The sequence below is a fragment of the Taeniopygia guttata genome, chromosome 3 (genome assembly GCF_048771995.1).
Source record: "Taeniopygia guttata chromosome 3, bTaeGut7.mat, whole genome shotgun sequence".
In the NCBI taxonomy this organism is placed as follows: domain Eukaryota; kingdom Metazoa; phylum Chordata; class Aves; order Passeriformes; family Estrildidae; genus Taeniopygia; species Taeniopygia guttata.
In genome coordinates this window covers 12,911,609-12,939,594 of record NC_133027.1, presented here as the reverse complement: position 1 = coordinate 12,939,594, position 27,986 = coordinate 12,911,609, and the positions used below count along the sequence as shown (strand labels likewise).

Genomic DNA, 27,986 nt, shown 5'->3' with positions numbered 1-27,986 from the left:
TATGAACAGAATATAAATTACAGAGCCTTTGGGAATGTTGCAAGGTGCAAACCTTGTTAACTCTCATAATGTGTGTTATCTCCAGGGGCTTTTCAAGTCAGAGAGAAAATAACTTTAATTTTTTTTTCCACTTTAATCATTTTACAAGGTGACATTCTGATAACTGGGTGGTATTAGGTGTTGCTACTTGTTCCTTATGCAAATAAGAAAGGAGTTCAGATCACACTCTTAATTCCCAAAGAAGCTTCTGTCACATTCAGGCTACAGCTGGTGTGTTTTTCCCTTGCTCCTTTCTCATGCCCAACACTTGGCATATCCTCTGTCCTTACCAGCATCCTCATAGTGGAAATAGCAGAATTTTACTTTGGAAGGATTAGTTTTGCATTGTATTAGTCCCATGGACGTTACACAACTTACAGGCACTACTCATATAGGCTGCTTATCTAGTCATGGCCTAGATGGACCCAACTTCTGGTGATTCACCCCTGCAAACCTGTGCCTGGCTGAGTGGTGGGAACCATGGGCTAGAGGTGCTCCTTCTTCTATTCTTGCTTGTGTTCTTTTACTCTCAGTTGTAACAGCTTCATTTCTTCCTTATCAGTCTTTTGGAGGAGATGTTTTCCCAACAGGTATGAATATTTAAATAAAATGGTAAGAATATCTAAATAATTTTGCATTTGAATGTTGGTAGTGCTTCTGACAGCTACAGTTGTTTACAAGCGATGATCATCTCTTTCTGATCTTTGTTGTATTGCAAAGTTGCACAAGCATTTGGCACAGGCTTAGTTTCTGAAACGGCCCGGTGACAGTAGAGTTGTAATGGGGTGAACATAGCCAAGTAGGCTTACATGGGAGTAGCATCAGAACAAAATTAAACTCAAACTTTATTTACCTGAAGTCTGGGAGGTTGTACTGAATCCATTTTAAAAGAAATGTAGTTGCGTAATTCTATTATTTTCATGGCATTTTAATGCAATATACTGGATAGAGGATGATACTGCCAGTGGAATACAAAAAATAAATTACAGCTGAGAAGGCAATTTAGCTGATTAATTTGTCCTCTTTGCTTCACAGAGTGTCCATAACCACAGAGTGGTTTCTTCAGATGGTCTTGCTATTTGTGCTGGATGACTTTTTAAGTTAGCCTCTGCCTCCATAGACTGTGCATGACTTTACAATTAACTTGACTGTCAAGTATTGCAACAAATTGAATGTTGCATTTTAAATCACAGTGAAAGAGGCTGTGCCAATATTACCTTACATTTTTTCTAGGCTTAATTAGGTGTGCGAAAGCAGTTACTACTGCCCAGCTGACAGACAACAACTTAAGTCATGCTAACTGGATTTCAGTCCAAAATCCCTAATTGTGATTGATCAAGTAAATTATACATGCATTTAAGTGTTTTTCTCTGCTCAGTGAGTCAGAAAATGTAGACAGTACTTCTAGATGGTGCATTAGACAAGTATTTGCCCTGTGATGAGTGGAGAAATTGAAACACTTAAAAAATCAGGGAAATGTTGATCCTGAGCTGAACGTTATTATGGTTTGTTATCCACAACATTTTAGAATTACTTAGGTGTCAGAACCTGCACGTGTGTAGCTTGGATGATTGGTAGAAGCTCTTAACTGTCGGGAAATTAGCAGAAGTAATAGCACAGGTGTTTGCATCATTAGGAGACAAAATCTGGTTCCTGGGCATGGCTGAGTGCCAAAGTAAGATTCTTTAGAGGGAATTTACTCACTGCTGAATTTCCTGGGTTTGGAACCCTAAAATGGAAATCTACCAAGATCATCAGATTCCTTGGGAAAAAAATGACTTTGAGCTCTGGAAATACTTTGTAGAGTTACTGGGATTTGCCCTTTCAGGTTCACACCATTTTTACATCCCTTGTGACTTTGCTGTAAGCAGGACTTGGCCCTTTTATTTATATTCCTTCAACTTAGAGGAAACCATACTAAAATGTGAACCTTATCTGGAGAGGTTTATGGAGTGTAACTGTGCAGGAAGCAGGAGGTGAGGCTAAGACAACATAACCATGAAGGAAACTGGTAGAAAATCTGTAGGCATGTGCTCTTTTTGAGTATTTTAAGCAGCAGAGCACAACTGTTGTAAACCCATTCAACTTCCTTTCTGTTGGGCCTGGATAATCACAGATTAATGCTAACAAAAGATGAAACTGCCTCAGTTTGGAGTTGCAGGTGGCCAAGGTGGTACCATGCTCAAAAATTCAACATGTCAAAAAAATATACTGAAACTTGTGGTGTAGGACCTCACAGAGAATGGTGACTTTGTGTAAATACTATGCAAAACATAACCGAGAAAGAGGAACTTTGCTGACAAATAAATGTGTAGTATGGGGGTCCACATAGTCACTAAAAATCTCTTAGTGGTTTGTTCCAGAAGAGGTTAGAGGCCACAGGGCTTTGGGATGTGTTACATATCTGTAGCATAGCTGCCTCAAAGGGACTATATCTGCAAACTGTCTCCATGACTCCCATTTTGAGAGCTTTACGGAGTTCACAAAGTGCTAAAAGCCCAGAAATTTGCAGCTCCCATTCCAAGCCAGACAATGGGCCTGTGGCCTCACCAATGATGTGTGACTGCAGAAGCACTGGCTAGAGCCCATCTCCAAATTGGACTGGGAAGAGTCATTCTGTTTTTTATTCTAAAGTTTGTATCTTTTTCACACAGCTTTCTTTATGACTGGCTTTTATTTAGCCCTGAAGCTTAACATTTTGAGCTTCTATTTGTTGGGGTTTTTTTGGTTATCTTGAAAAATAATGTTCATTCTTCCAGTAAGCATCTTTCTTCTGTGTCTTGTTTCATTTTCTATTTTGTATGAATTCTTAGCCAGTAGCTGCTTGAAACAGCTGAAGCAATTAAAGCAAAAAAGTAACTAACATCTGGTATGTGTTTATTTGCTCTCTTATACTCTCTCCAGGGCAAGAATCGTGTGATTTGGAATGGGTATCGGTTTATTATGTTATCTATACTTGAAGAAGATTAAAGAGGTTAATGTTGCACTTCAGGTTGAGATTTGCAAAACTTGTGGTAGTGTTCTTAGGATGTTCATGACACAGGCCTTGGCACTCTAGGAAAATATCATTTCCAGCTGAACACAGTTGTACCCTTGAGGAAAAAAAGTTTCCTGAGTGAGTGAAGCGTTTCTTTGAGTAGAGGGCATGTTGTGCTGAGACAGAAGTTTTCATCTGCGGTCATTGCCCTGTGGCTTGAGTCACTTGTTAAACTGACGCAAATTATTATATAGTAACTAGCAGAACAATGTCCTGGTCCATGGCTCTGGAGTCAGGGTCTCTGCAAGTCAGACAAGACATTCTTCAAGCTCCTCTTGACACAGTTACTGTGAATTTTTCCTGTACATTCTTTCTATAGTCTAAAAATCACTTAATGGTAGTAATACATTAAGCAGGTTCTGGACCATAGTCTACTAAGCAAGATCCACTTTCTCTCTGTATTTTGCACAAATTATGACTACAGTACCCTCAAAATAAAGCAGTAAAATATTACCCACTGAATTTATTATACAGAGCAATTTCATAGAGGCATCATTATGAATGTCATTTGCATAATTGATATGGTTTTATATTGCTATCTCAACAGTAAGTCAGTCTAGTGTACTAAGAATTTGCTGAGCACAAAGTTCTTGCTTTAGTTATTTCTGAGTAAAACTTGCTTTGTATTTGTCATGATCAGAAGTGCCCCCAGACAGGAAGGTAATAGCTTTAAGTGGGTGGAGGGTAGATTTATACTGGATATTAGGAAGGAGTTCTTTACTGTGAAGTTGGTGAGACACTGGCACAGGTTGCCCAGAGAAGCTGTGGATGTTTCATCCTACTTCATCCAGAATTGTTCAAGGCTGGGTTGGATGGGCCTCTGAGAAGATGGTTTAGTGGAATGTTCCCTGGCCCTGTCAGAGAGGGTGGGAATGAGACTGACCCTAACCATTCTGCTGATCTATGACTCTATGAGATCTTGCTTGGTTTTTATAGTGCTCACTTAACACTGCCAGTGTTCTCATGTTAATGAGTTGCTAGAAGTGGAGACTTTATTGACTAAAATGAATCAATAACTAGAGGTTTCTTGGGTCTGAATATACTTTGACTTCCAGTCACCCCAGTCCAGATTTATGGCTTTTTTTATTTATAGTGCTATAAAACAGAGCTTGGCTCTAGATCGCAAGTGAAGTGTGGTGATGTTTATCAGATGAGTCTTGCTGCCCTTCTGTGAGGAGAAATCAATGGTCATATTTGATGTCTTAATGATTCCTAAAATCTGAAGCCTTTGGAAATGCCTGGAGCAAAAGTGTCTTACAACCACTCTATTACCTAGCAAATCCCTGCCTTCAAACTAAATCTAAAGGTGCAAAATCATTTCTATGTTGTCGTGATTTAATCTCAACTGGCAACTCAACCCCATGCTCACCCACTCCCTGTGGGGTGGGGCAGGGAACCAGAGAGGTAAAATGAGAAAACTTGGGCGTTGAGATAAAAAGCATTTAATAGGTAAAGCAAAAGTGAAGCAAAACAAGGAATTCATTGACCCCTTCCCATGGGCAGGCAGGTGTCCAGCCAGGAAGACAGAGCTCCAGGAAGGCAGGGCTCCATCCCATTTAATGGTGACTTGAGGAGATAAACACCATCACTCTGAGTGTCACTCCTCTTTCCCTCTTCTTCCCTCAGCTCTACATGCTAGCATGGCACCATATGGTGTCATCTCTTAGGGCAGGAGAATTTTGTTATTATCTTGTCACATTTAAAATTAATTGATTTCCATACTAAACCAAAATAAATTAGCTTAGTGTACATCAATTAGTGTTTAAGTGTCAGAGATCAAAAGCATCTGCTCTCCTCATGATCTGAAGTTACATATATTCTGATTGCAAGTGTAAGAACTGCCAGTTTTGGCTTTACAATGGCTTCTCCTTGGAAGGAAAGCAAGAAAGCAGTTCTGTAAAAGTTAACTTACTCAGTAGTAAGTATAACTGCCTTTTGAATTCAGTTTTAGCTGAATTTATAGTAAACTACAGAAACATTTAAATGCCCTTCTGTCCATCTGCAGGTGTCCACAGTTAGTTGTTGAGGAAAAATTACTGTGGAAGTTCCATCTCTGAAAGCTCTGTTTCCATAGATGACACTTCAACTCCGACTTCTCAGCTTTGCTGTAGTGGTTGTAGCTATGCTGTGGCAGAATAGGAATTGCTTCTGGAACTGACCAAGGTTGTAAGAGGTTGTGATACTTCAGTTGGGTAGGAAGGCAGATAGAAAAATACCTGAGGGAGTGCAGCTACCCAAATGTGTACTACAGCATTCTGAAGTCAGGAATTTAAAAGCCTCAAATACAGCTGTGATATGTTTTCAAGAGCACGAAACACTGTTGTGTGAATTACCTTAGAAGTAAATGAATTGATGTGTCTGCAAAAGTAATTGCAGTCCACCATCAAGCAAATAACATTGGAACTAGTGGATTATAAATTGCAACATCATATAAATCAATACAACTCAGCTGAAACTGTAATTGAGAGCAACCTGCTCAAAAGTTTTATCCTAAATGTTTTGACTGATTGACAAGTTTTCTCTTTAAAGATTTTTTGCATCATTGAAGTAGATTTCATGACTATTAATTTCAGAGACTGATTTGCAGATGAATTTGGCAGTCTTTCTTCAGCCTGGTAAAAAGGAGACCTAAACCAGGTCAAACTTGCTTTCAAATTTGCTAAAGCTGTAAACCAAATTAATTTAAAACTACACCTGTGAACTGCTGAATAAGGGTATTCATAATTTAATTTTTTTGTTTGTTTGTTTTGTTACAGCATTTCACAGTAACCAGAGATGGAGAAAAGAATGTGTCACAAGAGCAAAACTGAGTTAACTGCTCTAACAATATCTTATGTTCTTTTCAGGTTCTATGTAATCTCATTGGGCAACAACAGTGGAACTCGTCTGTCCAAAATGGTTTATGGTGAATTTTTCCGCAGACCTGGCAAAGATGCAGAACTTATCAATTTGAATGTGGGTGGCTTTAAACAATCTGTGGATCAAAGCACCTTGCTCCGATTTCCCCATACCAGACTCGGAAAACTTCTCAAGTGCCATTCAGAAGAGGCTATTCTAGAACTGTGTGATGATTATAGTGTGGCAGACAAGGAATATTACTTTGACAGGAATCCTTCCTTGTTCCGATATGTTCTGAACTTTTACTATACAGGCAAACTTCACGTTATGGAAGAGCTTTGTGTCTTTTCCTTCTGCCAGGAAATAGAGTACTGGGGGATAAACGAGCTGTTTATTGATTCTTGCTGCAGCAATCGGTACCAAGAACGGAAAGAGGAAGGTCCTGAAAAAGACTGGGATCAGAAGAGCAACGACAGTATGGACTCCTCCAATGAAGAGTCATCCATATTTGATAAAGAGCTAGAAAAATTTGATAATCTGTGTTTTGGTGAAATAAGAAAGAAGATCTGGGTCAGGATGGAAAATCCTGCATACTGCTTGTCTGCCAAGTTAATTGCCGTGTCATCCCTGAGTGTTGTTCTGGCATCAATTGTGGCCATGTGCATTCATAGCATGCCAGAATTTCAAAGGCTGGATGCCAATGACAGGGAGATTGGAGACCCTGTGCTTGAAGCTGTGGAGATTACGTGCATAATCTGGTTTACTGCTGAGCTAGTGATCAGGCTCTTCACTGCTCCAAGTCAAAAGAAGTTCTGGAAGAAACCACTGAACATCATTGATTTTGTCTCTATTATCCCATTTTATGCCACACTGGCTGTGGACACGAAGGAAGAAGAAAGTGAAGATATTGAGAACATGGGGAAAGTGGTTCAGATCCTGCGGTTAATGAGGATATTTCGCATCCTGAAACTGGCCAGGCACTCCGTAGGACTGCGGTCCTTGGGAGCCACTTTGAGACACAGCTACCAAGAAGTTGGACTTCTGCTTTTGTTTTTGTCAGTTGGGATTTCTATCTTTTCAGTGCTTGTCTACTCAGTGGAGAAAGATGATGACTCCTCAGAGCTGCAGAGCATCCCTATTTGCTGGTGGTGGGCAACCATCAGCATGACCACTGTTGGTTATGGGGACACTTACCCGGTCACACTTGCTGGAAAGCTGCTCGGCACCCTCTGCATTATCTGTGGGATACTGGTGGTAGCGCTTCCAATCACCATTATTTTCAATAAGTTTTCTAAGTACTACCAAAAGCAAAAAGCTATTGATAGAGACCAGTGCAACAATGATCGCAAAAAGAAAAGCAATGACCTACCCTATTTTAACATTAGGGATATTTATGCAAAAAAGATGCACTCCTTCATTTCTAGCCTTTCTTCAGTAGGAATTGTAGTCAGTGACCAAGATTCAACAGATGCCTCCAGTATCCAAGATATGGAGGATGTTTATAACGCAGTATCTTTAGAGAATGGTACAGGAAAATGAGTTGAATCACATTTGCTTCACTTTTTTTCTCTTCTGATTCTTGGTAAATGTGGACTGACAAACTTCAGTGAATTCATTAAGAGCAGTCGATTCTCAGGGTTCTTAACTCAGCCATATTTGGACATTCTTTGCTCTGAGGATGCCATAAAAGCTTCATTGTTTATATGAGGCTTTAAAATATGCCTCATATAGTGGTTTATTTTTTACACAACTAGTGTTAGGCATTTTTGGGGACAAAAAATTGGGAAAAGAGTTTTACATGTGAGATAAGTGGTTTTTTTTTTTGTTTTCATGGATATTGTTTTTGATTTGTTCATTGTTTTTTCCACTGCAGCAGTCTCATATCTTACACAGAATTTGCTTTTATAATTTGCTGCTTTTCAGGTAGAGATGTATTAAAAATGTATAAGAACTATTGCACAAGTTAGTGAAGTTTTCACTTGCAAATACATTACATAAAGGAAGGAATTATGTACATGTGAAACTGTGCTCTCTAACACATTTATGTAATTTTAGAGTTGGGAATCCATTTTCCAAGTTGGGGCAGAAAATATATTGGTACATATTGTTTTTTACTGCATGGAAGCATAATATTTATTAATTTCTTTCCAAAAGCACAATACATTTTTAGTTTGTTAAAATAAATTATTCCCATTGTGCCTGTATTTTTCCTAGGATCCAGCCATGGCTAAGCTCTATCAGGTCCTCGAGGTTTTTAGTCATAATTCCCAGGATAAAGTGTCTGGTGTAAGCAGGATAGGAGCTTTTTGTTCCAGTTAGCCACCTCTCCTGCTGTTGTGACCCTGAACAATCCTGATGCCTGGAGGGGATCTTGCTGTGATTAAGGCCACCCCGGTGGCTTCCCCAGGAACTTGGATTTGTGGTTACTGAAGCAAACATCTTTGGTGGTCTTTAGAAGTTGCTGCTCCCCACTGCCAGCTCAGTGGCAGGAGCAGTGGGAGCAGCAGCTCGGCTGCTGTGCTGGGTCTCTGTCCAGGGCTGAAGTGCCGAGCAGTGGAGATAGGAGCACATCCTCTTCTCTGCCCCGTGTTCCTGTCAGGGATGTAGGGTGGGAATTGCACCTGGGCATCTGTATCGGGACTATTTCAGCTCATTTTTCTAAAGCTCATCTGCTGGTGGTGGCAGCTTTCCTGGTGTGTGCTGTGTGCTGGAGCAGTGCTCGTTGCTTGGCAGAGTCCTGCAGCTCTGTGCATTCCCCTCCTCTCCAGGGATTTCTGAAGCAGCCAGCTAGCTCTGCTCTGTTTCAAGCACTGCTGGAGAAGCTCAAGGACCTTAGAGTGTTATGTGGACCATGCAGTCCATAGTGTTTCTGAACAATCATTTTCTTTCATTTGTCTAGTGACTAAATCAGATGCTGGGCAATGGAGAATCAAAGACACTGTGATGTCAATATTTGCCTTGAAGAGAGGTTTGACTGTTTTATTATTTTTAATATTATTGGGTCAAATAGAAGCCTGTACTGAGCTTCTGTTTGAGAAAATCAAGCTCTGTAGGAATTGACTTCAGAACTGAGTAAGATGCTAGAAAATGACAATTGATTCTAGCCACTGCAGAAACTTGATTTTTCATGTATCTGCCAGATTTTCTATTGCAAAATGCATTAAGTAAGCAGCTGAGGTGCACTTAAATTTACTAAGGCACAGTGCTCTAACCTCTTTATGAGATGGAGAAACAAGAAAGAACACAATCAACCTATAGGTTGTAAAGATGTGTCTCTCAGGACTGCTGTGCATCAATATAATGATGTGGAACTTAAAGAAAATATTTTGAGCTCTGGAGGAACTTCAGAATTTGGTTTGTTACTTGCTGACTTGTTGTAAGGGTATGTGATGCTTCACAGACAATTAAATATAATTCTTCCAGTAGTTCTTGTAGGAATAGCAAAAGGCAAGGTGTGCCTAAATGTGATTTGTTCTTGCTGAACAATTAACCTTAAGAAGATGCAATGATAAAAATTACTAAATATGCATGTGCATATGAGTCTAAGGAACCAGCAGAATAACAGGAAAAAAGTTACTCTCTGCCCAAAGAAAATCTCTTGGTGATGTCCATGTATTTATATATATTATATTGCCACTGAAGATCAAAAGCAATGAAAATACTGTAAGGCAACAAAACCTGCAAGAAATTTTATTAAATAGTTGAACAAGTGCTACTGAAAAACTTAGTTTTATGTATCAGGCATTGTTCAAGGATCACAGACTATACAACTTTATGGATTAAATTTTATGACTGGTAATTTGTCCTAAAATGGATAAGTTTGTAATTGATCTCATGAATCAGTCTTAAGGCTGTTACACTTTTTAAGTGCTCTGACTTTATGCATTGATACAGCTTGCAGCAGAGTGAGATATCTTTTGGAACACATCAGAAGGTGAAGTACATATCCATATATCATTTCATGTACACTGTTTTGATTTCTGTGATGAGATCTTGGCCTTTTTCAAATCAATTGTATCTTAAAAATGGCTTTCTTGTATCCTTACCCCTTGCTGGAATAAATCCAGCACCTTGGTTTCACAAAGGCATGACTGTGAGCAGGACGTGATCTGTGCTTCATGCCAAACAATACTCCTCTCAGGGCAGAACTGCAGTGCTGTGACTTGCACTGGTGCTAGAGAGTGTCACAAGCCTCGAGTGCCAGAAGGAAGCAGATGAGAGCAAATACTGGATACTGCACATTCTAGGGAGCTGTTTCTTATTGAATTTATCTTCTTCCTTGGTCTACAGTGGCATATTGTTGATTTGAGACATCAGTGTCAACAGAAATATATTGGATATTGTTTTTCTTTTGTCTGAACCACATTTTTTTGCTTTAAAAATGCTTCCTATATTCTCACCATCCAGCTGCTCTGTTTCAGACACCAAAGCACAGAGAAAATTTCCATTTAGACATGCATCCCATTTTGTATAGGCGAGATTTGTTTGTTTTTATACAAAACAATTTACTGACATGTTTTTGCTTTCTTTGTTTTGAAGCCAAACTCTTCCCTTTTGATATTCCATATTTCCACAGGAGCACCCACCTTTGCCTGGCTTTCCCTAGTGTATAAAGGGAAGGTAGCACTGCACTGCATTGCAGCTCTCTTTGAGAGGCTTCCAACTGGCAGGAGAATAACTCCACTGCCCAAAGCTCCTGCCTTGCTGGGGGCAGACTCTGGCACTGGCACTCATTTTTGGGGTATTTTAGTAGAGGAAAAAAAATTCAGTGTAAAGGAATTAGAAAAGAGAAATGGGAGAAGGCGGGAAGCAATCAGTCAGTAGGGGTGGTGGAGAAGCATGAGAGAACCTCAGAAGTAAGGAAAAGAAGTTGACAGAAAGAGCCCTCATATTTTTTCACTTATTTCCTGTTTTTTTTTTTTTTTTTTTTGTTTTTTCATCAACTGCTTTTCTCCCCTTTCCTTCCTTCTCCCTTCCATCCCCTCCTGGTCCTATCCTGGCCCCCCTTCCCAACCAGCCTGCAATCCAGCAGTGTTTATGTTCAAAAATGAGGGTCTTTGTGAATCCAGAAAGGCATGTTCCACCCACCCAGATATCAGCGAGCAGAACTTAGCAGGGATGTAATTAATAACCAGAGGCAGCACTTTTTGTAAGAGTCAGGATGTTGCTCAGATTGTGGAACATAAGTGTGGGGTAAATAAGCATCACATTTGTGTCAGGTCTGTAAATGAAATACCACTTATGGCTTAGGTAGAAATTCACAGTCCACAGTCTCCTTGTGAAGGGAAGAGGAGGGGCAGACACTGATCTCTTCACTCTGGTGACCAGTGACAGGACCTGAGGGAATGGCCTGAAGCTGTGCCAGGGCAGGTTTAGGTTGGGTATCAGGAAAAGGTTTTTCACCCAGAGGTGGTTGGGCCCTGAACAGGCTCCCCAGGGAAGTGGTCACAGCACCAATCCTGACAGAGCTCAAGAAGCACTTGGCCAATGCTTCTGGGCACAGAGTGTGATAGCAGGGGTGTCCTCTGCAGGGGCAGGAGTTGGACTTCATTATCTTTGTGCACCCCTTCCAACTCAGCTGATTCTGTGATAATGCCAGATATTATCATTTAAAAGCAGACTTCTTGTTGATTCCCATGTGAACAGGTTGCTGTCGGGGACTGCTGAGAGTATCAGGCAGATTTGACTGGCAAATGCAGTACAGGGGCTTGCAGCATGCCACGGGCTCCTGACAGGCTGCTGTGTATTAATACATTTATTCATTTCCCCATATTCCTAACATCTAGAGCAAGTGACAAAAAACCACTAAGCTGTGGAAAGCTTCTCTAATATTTTTTGATTAGCTGACAGTGTTTGTGAAGCTGCTAATACTTCACCCAGAAGAGGACATTTCTCAAATGAAATCACAATAACCCTGAGCTGGATGTGCAGTTTGTGACTGATAGCAGTTGCTCAGTCTCAGTCAGTAAATAATGCTGTCTAGTGCTGTGTGGCTGCAATGCTTTTGCCTGTATTTCTGAAATGTTTATGCTCTGTCAATCAAGAGACAGCAGATGTCATTAAAACCATCTCAGCACTTTCCAGCTGCACAAAAATCGCAGCATCTCTTCCAAGCACAGCAAAATGTCGTAGCTTGCTGAGACTTCTTAATTTTGTGCGTAGTTGTAGTTAATTTGTTTGATGAACCTATGTTCCAAGCACAGTCTAGCAGAATAAAAGGTCACTGTGTGTCTCTAGACAAGTTACAAGATTTTACTGACTTTAACCCAGGCCAATGCCCTCCCATCTCACTGGCACAACTCAGGTGGTGCACAGAGTGGTAATGCACTGTGGAATGATGGCTGTTACAGGTAGGTAAGGAGTCAAGGCAGAGCTCATTGGGGATGGATGTAACTTATATGTAGTTGTATCTGCCCTCTGGACAGAGTTCATTTAGGTATATAATATCAGATTAGATATTTGCTGAGAAAACACCTATATCTTATATCTTTTTAATGACTATATTGCAGAGAGAAGCCTTTGCTCATGTTTTTATCAGGTCAAGGGCTGTGGCTCAAGGGTTCTTTAATCCACACCCCCATCAGTTTTCTCCCAATCACATGTGCCGTTGGGAAGGAGAGACTTTGCAGCATCCCAAACAGATCCATGAACTTTTAGCCAAGGATTTGGGTTCCCAGGATGAGGGCTGGTGGTGGTGGGGGAACATTAAGTGAGGGATGTATGTATATGTACAATGCCATGTAGTTTCATGTGATTTCATTTGGAGTCCCCCAAAAAGCTAGCTGTCTGTTAAGAGTCAGTAATGACCTGCAAGTGGAATTTCCTCCTGTAGGAAATTACTGCAGCCTCCTGTAGTAATTTAAAAAAAAGGCACATAATAAAATATGAGAGGGAGCAAACTGGTGCTGGCAAAGAGGCAGGCACAATATGCTGACAATACTTTTATAAACCAAATTTGCATTATTTCTTGGCTTGTAAGCCATATAAAATATTCGTACTTTGCCATGTGTTGTAAAATCTGCCACTGTACATTAATACAAAGAGAATAATGGAGCCAAGTCCTGGAATTGCAGCGTTAAAGATGGAAAAAAAAAATTCTTGGCTCAGGTAAATTACAGAAATGTTGTTTAGCTGCCACTGCTGTTTTATTGTTGCAGCTGCATCAGTGGTGACGAGGCGCAAGGGACCATGCACAAGCAGTGGTATGCAGGCTTCCCTTTCTTCCTTTGCCCATTTGACACTGACCATGAAGGCTCAGGGACCCCTGTAGCCTCGAGGGCTGCTCAGCAGACCCTTCCTGGGCCCGGTGTGGAGCCAGTTGTCCCTAGAGAGGAATGTGGTTGTGCAGGAAAATAATGAGACCTGTATGAAATAGCCTTCGGGGAGGTAAATAAAATCACTGAATTTGGTGTTGCCACCCTTCTATACCTGTATGAGACCTGGGAGAGAAAGCAGAAATGAGGACGAAGTTGAAGGGTCAGATATTTAACAGCAGCCATTTGAAGGCTACTTTGTGTTATGTTAATCCAAGGGCTTTTACTGAGTTGCAGGTAGAATTCGTATTTAGCATTGAACCCATTCCATGAGGTGGAATAATGTATTGTCTTCCCACAGGCTTTGAGTTACAGCTACAATATGTGCTTTTCTCTGAGCCAGTTTCTGGTTGTGATGCTGTCGCTGCCTTTCAGGCTGATTGGATTTGGATCTTTCTGAAGCGTTGCACGTGCCATAAATCATACTTGCAGCTTCTACTCCATTTCCTAGAAACCTGGAAACTATAAGCATGAAAGAGTTCAAAGTAGTTTCTCTGGCTCAATATTATTTTTTGACAGCATCAAGTGACATGGATTTCATGGAAAGAGATTTTCCCTGCTCCTGAATTTTGTACTTTAGGACTTCAGGTATTTTTTAAAATAAAGTATTTGAAGAGCGGCTTAGACCTAATTTTATTCCAGGCAGTGTAACCTCAAGTACACAACTAAGTATTAATTTCTTCAGTTTACACAGTTGCAATTTTATATATTTAGATTGTGTATCTCTGGAGAAAAAAGTGCTGAATAAATAATTCCAGGTGCCAAAAAGCTGGTTGAATGCTCAGTGAGCGAATTCCTTATGAACCAGAATGATCCTGGTGTCAGACAGCATGGCTTTATAAGTCTTATGTGGAAAGGAAAACACTTCTATTCTTATTTCTCTAATTAATTTCAGAGGGGATGGAGTAACAGTCTTGCTGCTCTGTGGTGATGGAAAGCATTGAATGAAATGAAGGACACAATGAACTTAAGGTGTTCAAACAGGAACATGACTTTTTCATAAACACCTCACTTCCCTTGGGACAGTAATTTTCATGTTGTTCCCAGTTTTTTTTTTTAAGGCAAAACCACAGCTACCAAGCCCATTGCACTGGTTTTCCTTGCTGGGTATTTGAAAGATTAAATTAGCTCCAGTTAGAGATGTAGAAAGAGAACTGGCTGATGGATAGGATAGAGGGGAGGGTATGTGTGTGTGGAGTTTTTATAATTTATATTTATATTCTAGGCTTTTGCCTTTGGCATCACACACTTTTGCATTGGATTATTTTTTTTTTAATTGAATGAAGAATCAAAATAAGTACTAGATAATCTTTATCTGTAGATTTCATTTAGGCTGCTGAATGTGAAGGAAAAGTTAGATTTCAGCATTTCAGTCTTGACAGTGAATTTAAAAATTCACCAGAAGCATTCTTAAGCAACATACAAATTTACACATAAATATGACACATTTAATGTATCTCAAGCCACAAAACTAAAATCCTGGCAGTGTTTAGTGAATGAAAGATTAATAAAAATTTAGGTGTTAATCTGGTTCTGTTGCATATTCTGGTGCAGTAATGTACTCTTGGCTCTCTGTAATTGGGAGTCTAGTGCTTCTGGACTTTCATGTATCTAGTCTTATACAGACTGACAGGACAGCTGTCAGAGCGTTATTGTGCAGGCTTTTAGCTGTCTGTCAGCAAAGGTAACCTCTGCTAATCTGCCCAGGAGCTGCTGCATTCCAGAGGTGTGCAGGGAGAACAGGCAAGTGGGACTGTGGGGCTTTGCCAAAGGCGCTTGCAGCAGAGCTGCTGGGTTTTGTTGGCTTGCTTTCATTGTATTGTCACCTGCTGAAAACATCTGTGATCTCCATTTAATGTGTCAATTAATGCCAAGAAGATTTTTGTTATCTAGAAAGGGTTTATAAAACACAAGTGTTCCTTGAAAGCAAATACTGACCTGAGGCTAGAGAGGTGTCTTTTGTCCTGGCTTTTGTGCCTTGTCATAGGAGTAATGACTGGGCAAGAATGGGAATGGCATAACGCACTTTAGAGTTCCAAGAGCCTTTAGGGCCACTGAAAGTCCCTATGAAAATAACCCTTGAAGGAATGTGGGGACTGGGGTAGGGGATCTGCGTGCTGGATGTGCCACACAGCTCCAGGTGTGCTCCAGGTGATGGGTGGGAAGAAGACATCTCTGCACCAGTGTCATTGTGCTGCTGAGCTGGCACTGACTGCAGCCTTCTGTGCTCTCTCCACAATGTTCTCAATCCAATACCCAGTTTTCCAAGTGTTAAAATGCTTCCTCAGACCTGAAAACAGAGAAGAGATGTAATGAGGGCAACTGTAAGGAGGTAATGAAGTAAAAAAGAGGGGCTGATGGCAAGGACCATATCTGTAGAGAGAACATGCTGAAAAGATGCTTTGTTGGAAAATCTTATCTTCCATGTCTTGAAGCTTTTCCTTTCTTCAACTCCTGTGGAGAATCAAACAGTGGTTTAGGTTGGAAAAGACCTTAAATATCATCCAGTTCCCACTCCCTGCCATGGGCAGAGAAAACTTCCATTAGATCAGGTTTCTCAAAGCCCCATGCAACCGGGCCTTGAACATTTCCAGAGATGAGACATCCACAGGTTCTCTGGGCAAATTGTGCTAGTGTTTCATCACTCTCATAGTAAATAATTTTTTTCTTACATCCAATCTGAACCTTCCTTCTGTCAGTTTACAGTCATGCTCACTTGTTCTGTTACTACATGCCCAGGTAAAATGTCCATCTCCAGCTCTCTTGTAATTCCCCTTTGTCTACTAAAGGCCACAATTAAGGTCACCTTTGAGCTTTCTTTGCTCCAGGTTGAATAACCCCATCTCTCTCTCTTTGTCTTCATAGGGGAAGGTGCTCCAACTCTCTGATGATCCTTGTAGGCTTTTCTGGACTTGCTCCAGCAGGTCCATGTCTTTCCTCTTCTGGGGACCCCAGAGCTGGATGCAGAACTGCCGGTTGGGTCTCATGAGAGTGAAGCAGAGCTCCCCTCCCTCTCTGCTGCCCACAGTGCTTTGGATACAGCCCAAGATGCCACTGGCTTTTTTTTTTTTTTTTTGGACATTGCAGAGTGACGCTGAGCTTCTCATCCATCAACACCCCCACGTCCTTCCCCTTGGGGTTATTCTAAATGCAGTCTCTGCCCAGCCTGCACTTGTGCTTGGAAGTAAAAGGACTGTGTGTCTGCATAGCTTTTGCAAAGCACTTTCTCCCTTCTTGTGGTCATTATGGAATGGGTAAACCACTGGAATGTAACCTGGAGATAAATGTCTTGGGAAGGGAACAGTCTAGCTTTGTAGTCTTTGTTTTCCTTTTGATTCTGTTCTTTGCATCCAAGTGAGCTTTGGCAACAAACACTTCTCTTCCATGCATGCAGCATGTGCCAGGCTTTATAATCCATCCAATGTTCCCAGCTATTCAGCAAACTAAAAGAAAGAGTGAAGGGAATAAGGTCAGAAGAAATGCTTTGTATTGCTAAAATCCTGCTTTTCTGCATACAATTCCAGTGTTCCATTCCTTTAAAATGCAGATGACTTTCCCATCAAAAATCTAGTCCACCATACAAAAAAAAAAAAAAAAAAAAAAAGGAATAGGCCTTACATGGGCTGATTGGTTGTTTATTTTAAGATGAAGGTGAAAAAGAGAAGAAAAATGCTTGGCTTCTTCATGGTGCAAAAAGGCAAGCAAAAATATTTGTGTAGTTAATAGTTAATTCCACATTTATCAAAGTAATCATTATTTGGTGAATTAATCAAAAAAGAAACTATATAGACATTTGACCATAAACATAAGGAAAAGTAAAAAAAATTGCTGACCTTTTCTCTCTCTGACTCCTTTTGTGGAGATTGATGTTCATTTTACTCAGCAAGTCGGATGATGAACCACTTGTTAATTAAGTGGTTGAAAGGTATAGTTGAAAGAGGAGTTTGGAGCCTGAGACAGCTCAGCATGGAGGAAACCACCTTTGTGATCAATCTTGTCAGGTTTACACCTTAATTAAAATTATCTTTGGCAGTGTGAAGGCAGCTCAGTTGCTGGGAAAGTGGACACTAAGCATTTTGCTGTGGTCATTTGGGAACAAGAGTACTGCAGGGATCAGCAGCCAATACTGCTCCCACCAGGAAGAGCCTGCAGTGGGCATTGCAATACAGCGGGCTCGGAGCATCGGGACAGATCCAGGCTGCATCAAGGATCACTTCCTGTGGTGAAACAGCTCAGGGCTACAAAACTGCAGCCCTGCCTGAAATTCCATGTGATCCTGTGCCAGCTATTTGTCATCCTGCACTTCTGGTCTCTGTCACATCTTTTGCCTCTCTTTCTGAGGCATTTGAGCTACATAGGGCGGCAGTGATCTCAGTCTGTGCGCTCTGTCCATGGCAGGGGTGTGTGTGGTGGTCCAGAGTGGGGTGGTGAAGTCCTCATCACTGGGAAAATGGTGATGTAGGTGTGGAGAAGTGGAAAAGGTTGAGCACTTATTGGAAGAACTGATTTTTGCTTTGTTTGCAAGTTATTTAACATGAACTGACTTTAATGAAGTGTCTATGAAAAAAAGGAAGACTGACTAGTTTGAGGGGGAAGAAAAGTAATTGTCCCCCATGCTGTCCTGTCATAGTTATATAAAAAATAATATAATTGATTACACCAAACAATAGATTTTTTTTTTTACTTGGTTGCTGAACCAACTCATTAAAAAAATCTGTAATTTAAGACCCCTTGAGCTTTTTATTTTGACTCAATGTTTCATTTGAGTTGGAGGAGTTAATTATTTTGCATAATTAAACTTAGACTGTTTTGACATTAAAAAAAAATTCACAATGAAAAAGTATTTTTTTTAGAATATGTTGAAATTCAAGATTTCAGCATCATTGGGAACAAGAAGCTCTCAGAAAATTTCACAATGAAATATGCACTGTTCCAAAATCCCTCCTGCCTTTTTTGTTTTGTTTTTGTTCAGTTTGTTTTGTAGAATACTCCCACCAACTGTGGGCTGGATTCAGATATAAAGTTTCTCTCTCTGTCACAGCTTTTTTCAATGAATTTTCTATTCACAAAAAAATTTGTTCTCATCCGGTTTCAGCTGTATTCTTTGGAAAATGCTTATTTTCTTTGGAGAAGTCAGAGAAAAAAAAAGTAAAATTTTTGTCACTTCCATGATTGCTGTCATGAATCCATTGATGTGCATGACAGTTTACCAATCACTCAGGTTATTGGTAAAGGAAAATGAATTATCTACTTTGTTCAAGACAGAAAATGAAAAGCAGTTACCAGAAAATCACATCCTGGGGAAGGAAATTAGTCCATTTTAACAAGTTTATGAGGGAGAGCTTCATTACAAAGCATAAAAAAAGAAAACACTTGAAAAGCCTGTTGGACTCCATCTGTTCATATGATTCCTTTGATGGGAATCTAACTGAAGGCAGTGAGAGAATCAGAGAGAAATTCATTGTTTCTTTTAAATAATAATTACAAATGGGTATGTGTGTTCTTCTGCAATAATTAGCAAGTATGTTTTGAATAGAGTACTTTTCAGAAAATAAACTTGCACCAACCAGTAACTGCTTAATGGCTGGTAAACTGTAGTGTTCTTAAATGGATGTGCCAGCTCAAGAGGGAATGTTATAATATTATTACTTCATATTCATGCTGTTTAGTCTAGAGAAGAGAAGGCTTGGGCAGTTAGAGTCATCTTGTCGTATATGAAAGCCTTTTGCAAGAAAGCTACAGGATTGTGGTTTTCCCTGTACTGTTTAGGGCACAGAGCTCAAGCCAAGGAGGATGAAGATGAAGGGTTGGTGGTAGAAGTGGCTCAAGAATTCCTCCTGTTTGCCTGGGGCCCCTTGCTCAGCCCCAGCTGCTCACTACTTCAGTCATGCTGATCCAAACCTTTGTAAAGGTAGAGCAGATTGCTTCAATCATCCAGGTTAGAACAACAATAATAATCCTTTGCTGAGTGGGAGAAGGGAGCAGTTGAAAAGGCCCTGGATCACTCTCTTCTTGATGGAGACCCAACTCTTTTTTTCAATGACTCCATACTTTAGCAACAGTCCAAATTACAGAATCATAAAATCAGTGAGGTTGGAAAAAAACTCTGACCAGGACCCTTGAGTCTGACCTATGACTTGCATAATTTTTCAGTCTGTTGTGGGTAGGAAAATGTGCTCCACGGAGGTTCTGACTCAGTAGCTTCAGTAAGGACTTTACTGAGCTGCCTACCCATGTCCAGAGATGTCCCTGGCCTTGGAACTTGGGTTGTGCCAAGAATAAAATAGCTGGATGATGGGACCAGCCTTGTACAATCTGCCATGAGAGCAAATTCTACAGCTACTACCAGTCTTCAATGTATTTGCTAATTTTTCTTGGTATAGATGATTTTTGGTACGCAAGCACTACACAGGCATGATTTGTCTTGCCCTCAGCACAGTTTTAAGGAATTGCTAATAATCCTATTTCCTCTCTGATTTTTAAAGTCAAAGTGCAATCCCCTTCTTTTTGGTCTGTTCAATTTTTCATGCACATATTTGCATGTAGTAGTGAGAAATTTTTTATGGTTTATTTGTTATCATATAGCTATTAACATTTTAATTATATAAATAGAGGTGAGCTGGACTACTGAAAGGAAATCCTGAGCCTTACCTGTACATGTTTTATCTGCCAGAAGCAAGGTATTTTTACGGCTCTGAATTAATCTTTTATTTTTTTCCCCTGGAAGCGTTCTTCCAGAGGAAATTTCCAAATTCTGTCCTCCCATTGTGATCGTGAATGGGTCTTGGTTTTGTTTCAATTTCCATGGCAACAGAAAAATTTGTTTTCTGGCAGTGTTTGAATACAAAATTATAATTTCCCTGGGCTCTTTTGAATATGTCAGTTTACATTTTTGCCCCCTCAAGTGTTTTGAACCCCTGTCCTTAACCCCTTGACTCCATTTAATTATGTGAAATCTCTTTTTCCTTAGCCAGGACAGACAGTTTTTTTCCCACACTTTCTTTATTTTTTAGATACAATTTGATTCCGTGTGCTGATAGCAGAAATATAAGCCACATTTTATACTTAGGAGTTAAATTCTTTCCTTAGAGGAAATTGGTACTTTTTAAATTATTTCTAAGAACTGAACTTACTTCAAATCTAATTTCAAGGTTGTGGAATATAACCACTTTAATTTTAAAGTCAGGACCTAACTTTCTTTGTTATGTTTTACGTAAATTCACGTATTTTACATCATCTGACATGTTCATCAGCCAGACCATGAGTGTGCTTGAAGAGTGCCAGCTATATAATCATTAAACTTTGCACTGAGTCTCCTGTGATTTTCAACAAAATACTACAATTTATTCCTGAATAGTTGCCAGACATCTGTGGTTTGCAGACCTTCATCATTCACTGTATAAATGATGATTGTATTTAACATCTGACGTCACCTGTGCCACCTAATTATCTTAAGTACTAGAAAGCTTCAAGATCCATGGTTTAAATTCAAGCAACCTCTAAAGTTTGAATGTGAAAGATGAATAGAAGAAAGTCGGGGACACGACAGTCTTATTCTTCTGTCCTTTGTCTACCTGTTTAGCTGCTTCCACAAGCATCAGTGCAGTGAATTCCATCTCCGTGTCCCCCCAGCCAGTATTTAATCTGTGAATCACGCTGCTAATGCCGTTGTACCTCTCGGAGTCTGGCCAGTTTTCTTGCTCAGTTCATTTCCAGCTGAGCTGGAATACATGCATGATTCCTTAACTGGAGAGGAAGATACTTCTAAGAGGCCCCCAAACCTTTCCTACTCTTTTACCCCTCTCTGTCAAACCAAATTAAGGCAGCACTCAGAGCACCTGCCTGTGCAGATCTGCATCCTGCCTCGCTTTGATAAAGGAGAAAAGAGCCAGCAACCCTGACATGTGAGTTACTGGCAACAAGATAAAGCCTAGAATGAGTTAATGGGGTAGTGCAAACCTTTGAACTCTGCTTTGCCACCACAACAATCATATTATTAAGGGAAAAGCTGAAAATACAGATCTGCTTGGAATACAGTTTCTGGGGATAGATTGCCTCTTCAGAGGACAGCTGGTACCCACAATAGGCACTCCCAGGTGCTTCCTAGCTTTTAGAGAATGTTGTGCTGATAGAAGGTAACTTTCATTTCATTAAAGCATTAATAAGATTTAACTTCCAGCATTGCCTATTTGGGCAGTTATATGCAGTCTTTTTTTATTTATAGTCTTTTGCTATATGTATTCATGCCTTTGGTGTAGTTGCTTATTATTAATAGATATTTATATTATATAGACTTTTTTGATTCTGATACAAATGAGTTTTCTGTTAATGTTGAGACCTCAGCTTAATAATGCACTCTGCAAACTCTACTGTTTGAAAGTCATGATAAAGCTTCTCTGTAATTTTATTTTTTGCTCTCAGTGAAATATAATCAGCATGTATTCATTACCAGCATAGATATTTATAACTATATCTGATTTGTTTTTCTTAGCTGTTAGATCTTTTATTACTTTTCTTGCATGGATTATCTGAGAAAACAGCCTAGGCTTTAAGCTGTGGGAAGAGTCAGTGCTTATATCTTAATATGTGCCAAGCAAACCTATCATGTCACTCAGCTGATTTGAGAGCTGTTTTTCTTTTAGATAAATATTTTTAAGACTGCATCTATTTATGACTTTAGCCCCTTGTGAATGGTTACTGGAGGTCATCTGTTGGTTCAGAAGTATCTGTTAATCATGCAGGAAAGGGAGCATGGGTGAAACATAAGGATTTCTTCCTGTGGGAAAGTGAGCAATCATTTTTGTTCTAGATTAGTTCACTAGAAACTGTGAAACTGCATTCCAGTCCATGCCTTTGTAAACATTTAAAATGACATTTCCAGTTTCTGAAGGTGTAAAGAAACAACTGGTTTTTTTTTCCAGCATCTATTCCTATTCATAAAACTTTACCTTTAATGAATATTGGAAAGCCATTTACAGTATAATGTCAAAAAAAACAAATAAAAATGCAGCTTCTTTTGTTTAAGTATCCAATGATTTTTAATGCTTCATTTTCATCTTTTGACATATTCAGGTAGATGTTGCTCAAATAATTTTTAAACTCCAGAATTTTCATTGTGTGCCAAATGAATGTGCATCTTTAATAAATACTGCAGGCATTAGAATAATTCAGAATAATTTGTATCAAAATGTGTTTATTTTTTACTGACCCATCCATAAAAATATTCTAGCACACTAGAAATCCGAAGCTGTGGTGGCTGTGAAGGACAGACAGATGCCCTGCTCTCAGCAACACAAGTCTATGAGCTTCAAGTGGACTAGGACTGAAAGAAAAACAGAATCCACAGCCCAGCCTGAGCCCTCTGGCAGGACGAGGGGGAAGGACTTCTCCTCCCAGGCTGGGAATGAGCTGTGTTTGCTCTCTGGAGGTCACTGGTGAACAAAGGCAGCTGTGCAGTTCCCAGCCAGAGGAGGTCTCACTTGAAAGCTGGTGGGGAACTTTGGGAAGCCCAGGACAAAGCTCTGCAGGCTGAAGCTGAGAGGAGGGCAAGGTGCAAGGGCAGAGGTCCTGGAGTGAGGTGATGGAGGGAGTTGTTCAAGCACTTCCTCTGTAAACTCTTCGGAGTGGCACAAGTAGTCTGGAGCCATAGAGTGATATCAGGAGTTAATTGTGTCCATGAACAAGGAAATCAATTTGTAATTATTTTATAAACTGCAGTCTTTTCAGAACTTTTCTTGTAGCTGCCATCTACAGTAGAAAAACTTACTGTTTGTACAAAGACATTTACAGGTGAAATCAAGAGGGGTGAGGAGCCCAAGTAGTCATAGCTTTGCTCATTTTAAGAATCCCTAAACTACAGACCCCTCCAGTCCTGTTTCTGATCCCTGTGGATGGGAAGTGTTTGTAAATTTTGTTTTGGAAAGGTCCTATGTTCTAGGCCATCATGGTTACTATATCTTCTCTCAGCAGAGGAGAATATTAAAACTGTTCCACAGGACTTATTGTCCTTTCCAGGGTCAGGGCGTTATGGCTTACTGTAATTCTGTCTGGGAAACAAAACCAGATCTACTACTCTTCTATATCCCTCTTTTAATGAAATTTGTCTCTAAATCTTTTTAAGCTCTTTTCTTTGTTCTATTTTTTTTAACTTCTTTCCTGAGAGATTGGAGATAGCAGCACTCTAGCAGTATTAGAAAAATACAATTTTTGTTTACTTTGTTATTTTGTGACAGCTGGCTTTGACAAAACAATGGATTGATTTTATCTGGTCAGCAAATGGTTTCCATTCATCTACAGCCCTGGAAACCTGCTTGGATCTTGGAAATTCATCTGGTCCCAGTTTCAAATTGAATTGTCTCATTTTTATTTGGGATGAGTGACCATGGACACTTAGAACATAATTTAATGTCTGTGCATCCCAATCCACTCATCCCAGTCCTCTTCCATTCCCAAAACAAACTTTGGTACTTCTCAACTGTAACTGTTGGTTCTAAATTTTCTGGAGGGTATTTATGGCACAGAATAACTGTTCAGGGAAACATGCCTCCTTCAGTGAATTCTTATTTATGTGCATATGCTTTCCTTGGAAATATTAATGTTGGATTTTCTCTTTATGCCCAGCGACTGCCATTCTTTGCAAGGTTCTTTTGACTGTGTAGATAATAGCAGAGAATAAGAAGGTATTTTACAAGAGTTTGCTATTTGGATCTGGCAGATTTCCATTAGTTAACATATCTTTGTGAGCTTCCCAGAGACTCCCATTTTTAGGAACAAAATGGTCAAAGTAAGTTGCTGACTAAGCAGTAGTTGAAACAGACCTCTAGGTGACATCTCTGAACATCACAGATATTCTTGGTCACAGAAAGTCTGAAGGTTCCTGACTGGGATGCTTTCATCAGACACGATCATTGTACCCTAACTGGTTGTAATTTACTTTTACCCTCAAAACACAGGGCAGAGACCCCAGCTGAGCATCTCTGGAGGTCAGAGTCAGTGGAGACATGGAAAAAGCAGCTGGTAGCAGACAGCCACTAAACAAATGAAACCTCATTCCTGGTCAGAGCTTGAGCTGTGGCAGAGGAGGAGTCACTGACCTCTCTGGGATCTTTGCATCCTGTCCTGAGCTTACCAGCATTTATCAGCTCTACTAGCTGCTGCATTTCATTTGACTTCAAGACAAGGCATTTCCTTTAAGAACTGTTTTGATGAGTGCAATTCCTGTTGGAGTGGCTGAGAGTCTGAGTGCAGTGACTGATGACCTGCCCTGGGAATGGCTCCTTAGCCTGAAGAGCAGATGTGAGATTCAGCAGTAGCTAGTGGCACTCCTTCTCACTCACCTGACCTGCACCCAGACTGTGACTAAAGGAGATAGAAGGAGTATGAGTTAAGAAACTTGGTGAGCTTGGTGATTGTAAACAAATTAGACTGTACATTTTTTGTTTTCCTTTGGTATTACTGATAGTAACTGGTGTGTTCATTGCTTATCAATAAAAGCAGCAAGATATATTGTTACTCAAGTGTTTTGAGGCTCAGTAAAATGGATATTTTAAGTTTGTTAAACGGGTTGTTTTACTTAATAATATTTACTTACCTGATAGGATGGAGTAAAATTTTATTTTCTCTATTTCCTTACATCTGCACTGCAGGACTGACAGATTGACCTTCTGTAGCCTGCCTAGTAAAGGGAAGTGGAGACTTGGTATATATTGGCTTTAAAAATTTTACAGATTAATGTGAATTCTGCAAGAGATTTTGGGCAATGTTTTTCTACATTCTTTAAAAAAAGGAATAGAATTATTTTGAGGAAAAAAAATGTTTCAAAAGACTGGAGTGTTTGCTTTTCATCTGAGACAAGCAGACTTTTTATTAGCAGAATTAAAATATTTTTAAAGGCACACACCCCTTCATGAAGCTGATTTCCGACTGATATGTCCAAGAATGTACATTAACACCCTTCTCCAGAGGTTCACTGTACATCGTCAAGAAAAATAACTTCAATTATTTTAAGATTGGCTAATATGTCTCAAAGTTGTAATAAATCTTTGACTGAATGTGAAACCCAAATACTTTCTTAGGTTTTCCTTTGGTTTGTTGGATAGGAGAGCCACTAGTTAAAAATTCTAAACACTTTGTTTGAAAATAATGTTTTACAGCGATTGCTTGACTTCTGTGGGCATGAGAGAGATTTTTCTAAGTGGTCTGGTGCATTAGTGCTCATAACTCTAGTTTGTGCCTGTGATTATTTCCTGGTGCTGACTCAAGCAAGAGATCATAAAATCAAAATACAAAGCTTTTAGCTGTACTGGTGGCTAACTGGAAATCAACATCTTCACTCACTGGATAGAGACAGGACTAAGTGGCAAATGCATCTGACTAAAAATTGGATAAAATCTCCCAGAAGATGGCAGTGCACGTATAAGCAGTGTTCTGCCAATTTGGCAATTCATGTAATTTCTAGCTGGTTTTTTTTTCCCCAATATTGCATGCAATGTAATGACATCAGCTGCAATGTGTGTGTTTGGATACCAATGGTACTTTTGATCTTGAAATCTGGAGCGAGGTACTCGTAATTCCCAAAGGCCTGTCCTGCAGGGATGGTGATGGACTGGATACTTTTGGTAGGTTGACAAATTGCTCAGCACTTTGTTACACTCACCAGCAGAACGAAGATCCCCTTTCCTTTGGAATCCTTCAGATAATTCCCATGCAAAACCCACTGACTACATCCAGAGCTTTAAAAGATATCTGAGTTCTCAAAGTGTCATTGCTTTCAGAGATATGGATATTGTAGGATAAGAGTTACTAATAAGAGGAATAAATTATGAGGTTTAAAGTCTGACCATGTTATATCTTTGCTGCACTGCTTCTCACCAAAGAATTTCTTCATTCAGATATGGATCAAAAGCATATATTCAAAATTACCAAAAAGTACTACTTCTATATTAGTGGTCGTCTAAGAGCAATTGCTGTAAGTTTAGGGAAATTTCCAAATCAGTTTCCTAAGCAGGAGTCTAAGTGTGGATTTTCAAACAATCCACAAATTGTTTGAAAGTTTGATCAAACTTGTTTGACTTGTTTAACCTTTCAAAAATTGATCCTTATTATCTTATTTATTTTAGAATTAGCCATAGGGAATAGCAATATCTCTTTTTAAGAATTCATCTTAACTTATAGCTATAATTTGCAAACAAAACCTAGTAGTTTTTCTATAGTAATCATCTTATGAGCTGTTTGATATGCATATTTACATGAATAAGCAAGTTTGTTTATGTAATGCACCTGAATAAAGAGATATTTTTAAAGATTAGAGAAGGAAAAGAGGAGGTTTTAGACCCATAACAGTGCTTACATTTAAATTTTTGAAAGTAAACTTTACCATCTCCATCTGTCTCATCCAGAATTGCTACCAGAAAGCTAAAGATCATTTAAGTATTTATCTCTGTAGCTTAGTCTGATAAAAACATTACATGATGGCGCATTTGTAACCATTTATTTAGTTTTCCAAACAGCAGAAATCCACTAGAACTAAAAAAAAAACAAAAACAAACACACACACAAAAAAATAAAACACCACCAAAAAAACCACATTAAAATTACAGCTCTTTCTTTAACATAAAGAAGAGCTGAAGAAACGATTGTGTGCTCTTATTCTGCAGTCAGATGTAATTGCATATTCTTGTCCTACGGTTTAGACACTGTGGATGCTAATTCTACTAAATTAATATACACGACATCATTTCCTTTGCACAAAGCATAAAACTAAGCAAGGAGTTAAAATATAATGCTTTTTTGTTTGTTCTATTTTAATTTCATTTCTCTCCTCCTCAAGTAAGCCATGGAAGCTGCAAGACACATTGGGTTCTTAATTCTTTAGATGTCTACTGTCCATTTTAAAAGTGTGTTTGTTTTGAGTTTGTTTCATCATAGAGCATCTTTAGTCTCTTTTAGGGCCCACCTGTGAACTGAACCTGTCTTGACCATAAACTGAGGCAAAATCTTCCTCAGCACCCGAAGAGACCCAGCAGCACCTTCCCACTCCAGTGGCCAGCAGAGCTTTGTAGCCCATCCTTGAGGGCCAAAATCACAATCCATAGATTCTGTGAGGAGGGCAGCAGTGACACCTATGATCCATTCACCAGTAGAACCAGTGGTATATGTTGCCAATACCCACTTCTCCATCTAATAATCCGGCTTTCACTACTGGCAAGCATCCTTCCCTTTGTCAGGAGAGGGCTCACATGAAATCCCCAACCCCCCCTGCCAGTCCCCTTTCTCACATCACTTTCTGGGTGCTTGCACGACTCGCAGTGCTGGTGTGACTGATGGAGCTTCTGGGTTCTGTGCAGCTGCTCAAACTGTAACTGCTGCCATTTGCTGCTGCCTCGGTGTAATCTGGATGTGCTCTGACATGTAAATGATGCTGCTTGCTATTTACTTGTTCCTACTGTTTAAAATCTCAATAAAACTGAAAAATGCCTCTATACAAACTGCAATTATCTCAGCTGACTATTCCACAATAAGGCAAGCTACCTCAGCACAAATAAAATGTTGACTTTACTTTCTGTATTTTCCCCTGTGTTTTTTAGTGAATTGTCCATCTTTAATGTCACTGATGAGGTAAATCCAACCTTGTTATTTAGCCTACAGCAGTGTTATTCTGGCCAAATTCTGGAATCTTTATGAAAGCAAATCTATTTATATTAGGGACCATAAAGACACTACTAAAAATGAAGGATTATAGTGTGGGATTTTCAGGAGAG

At 39.6% G+C, this 27,986-nt stretch overlaps 1 protein-coding gene across 4 annotated transcripts in view; it reads left to right on the top strand.

The window, feature by feature from the left end:
* The window catches only part of KCNS3 (potassium voltage-gated channel modifier subfamily S member 3), a 34,677-nt gene extending 12,423 nt beyond the window's left edge, over window positions 1-22,254 (top strand). For all 4 annotated transcript variants that reach the window (XM_072926345.1, XM_030270005.4, XM_072926344.1 and 1 more), the window contains exon 2: window positions 5,923-22,254. In XM_072926345.1, the coding sequence (XP_072782446.1) occupies window positions 5,972-7,453 (1,482 nt within the window). In that variant the 5' untranslated portion in view covers window positions 5,923-5,971 and the 3' untranslated portion in view covers window positions 7,454-22,254. The remainder of the gene's footprint in view (window positions 1-5,922) is intronic.
* Window positions 22,255-27,986: the final 5,732 nt, after the last annotated feature.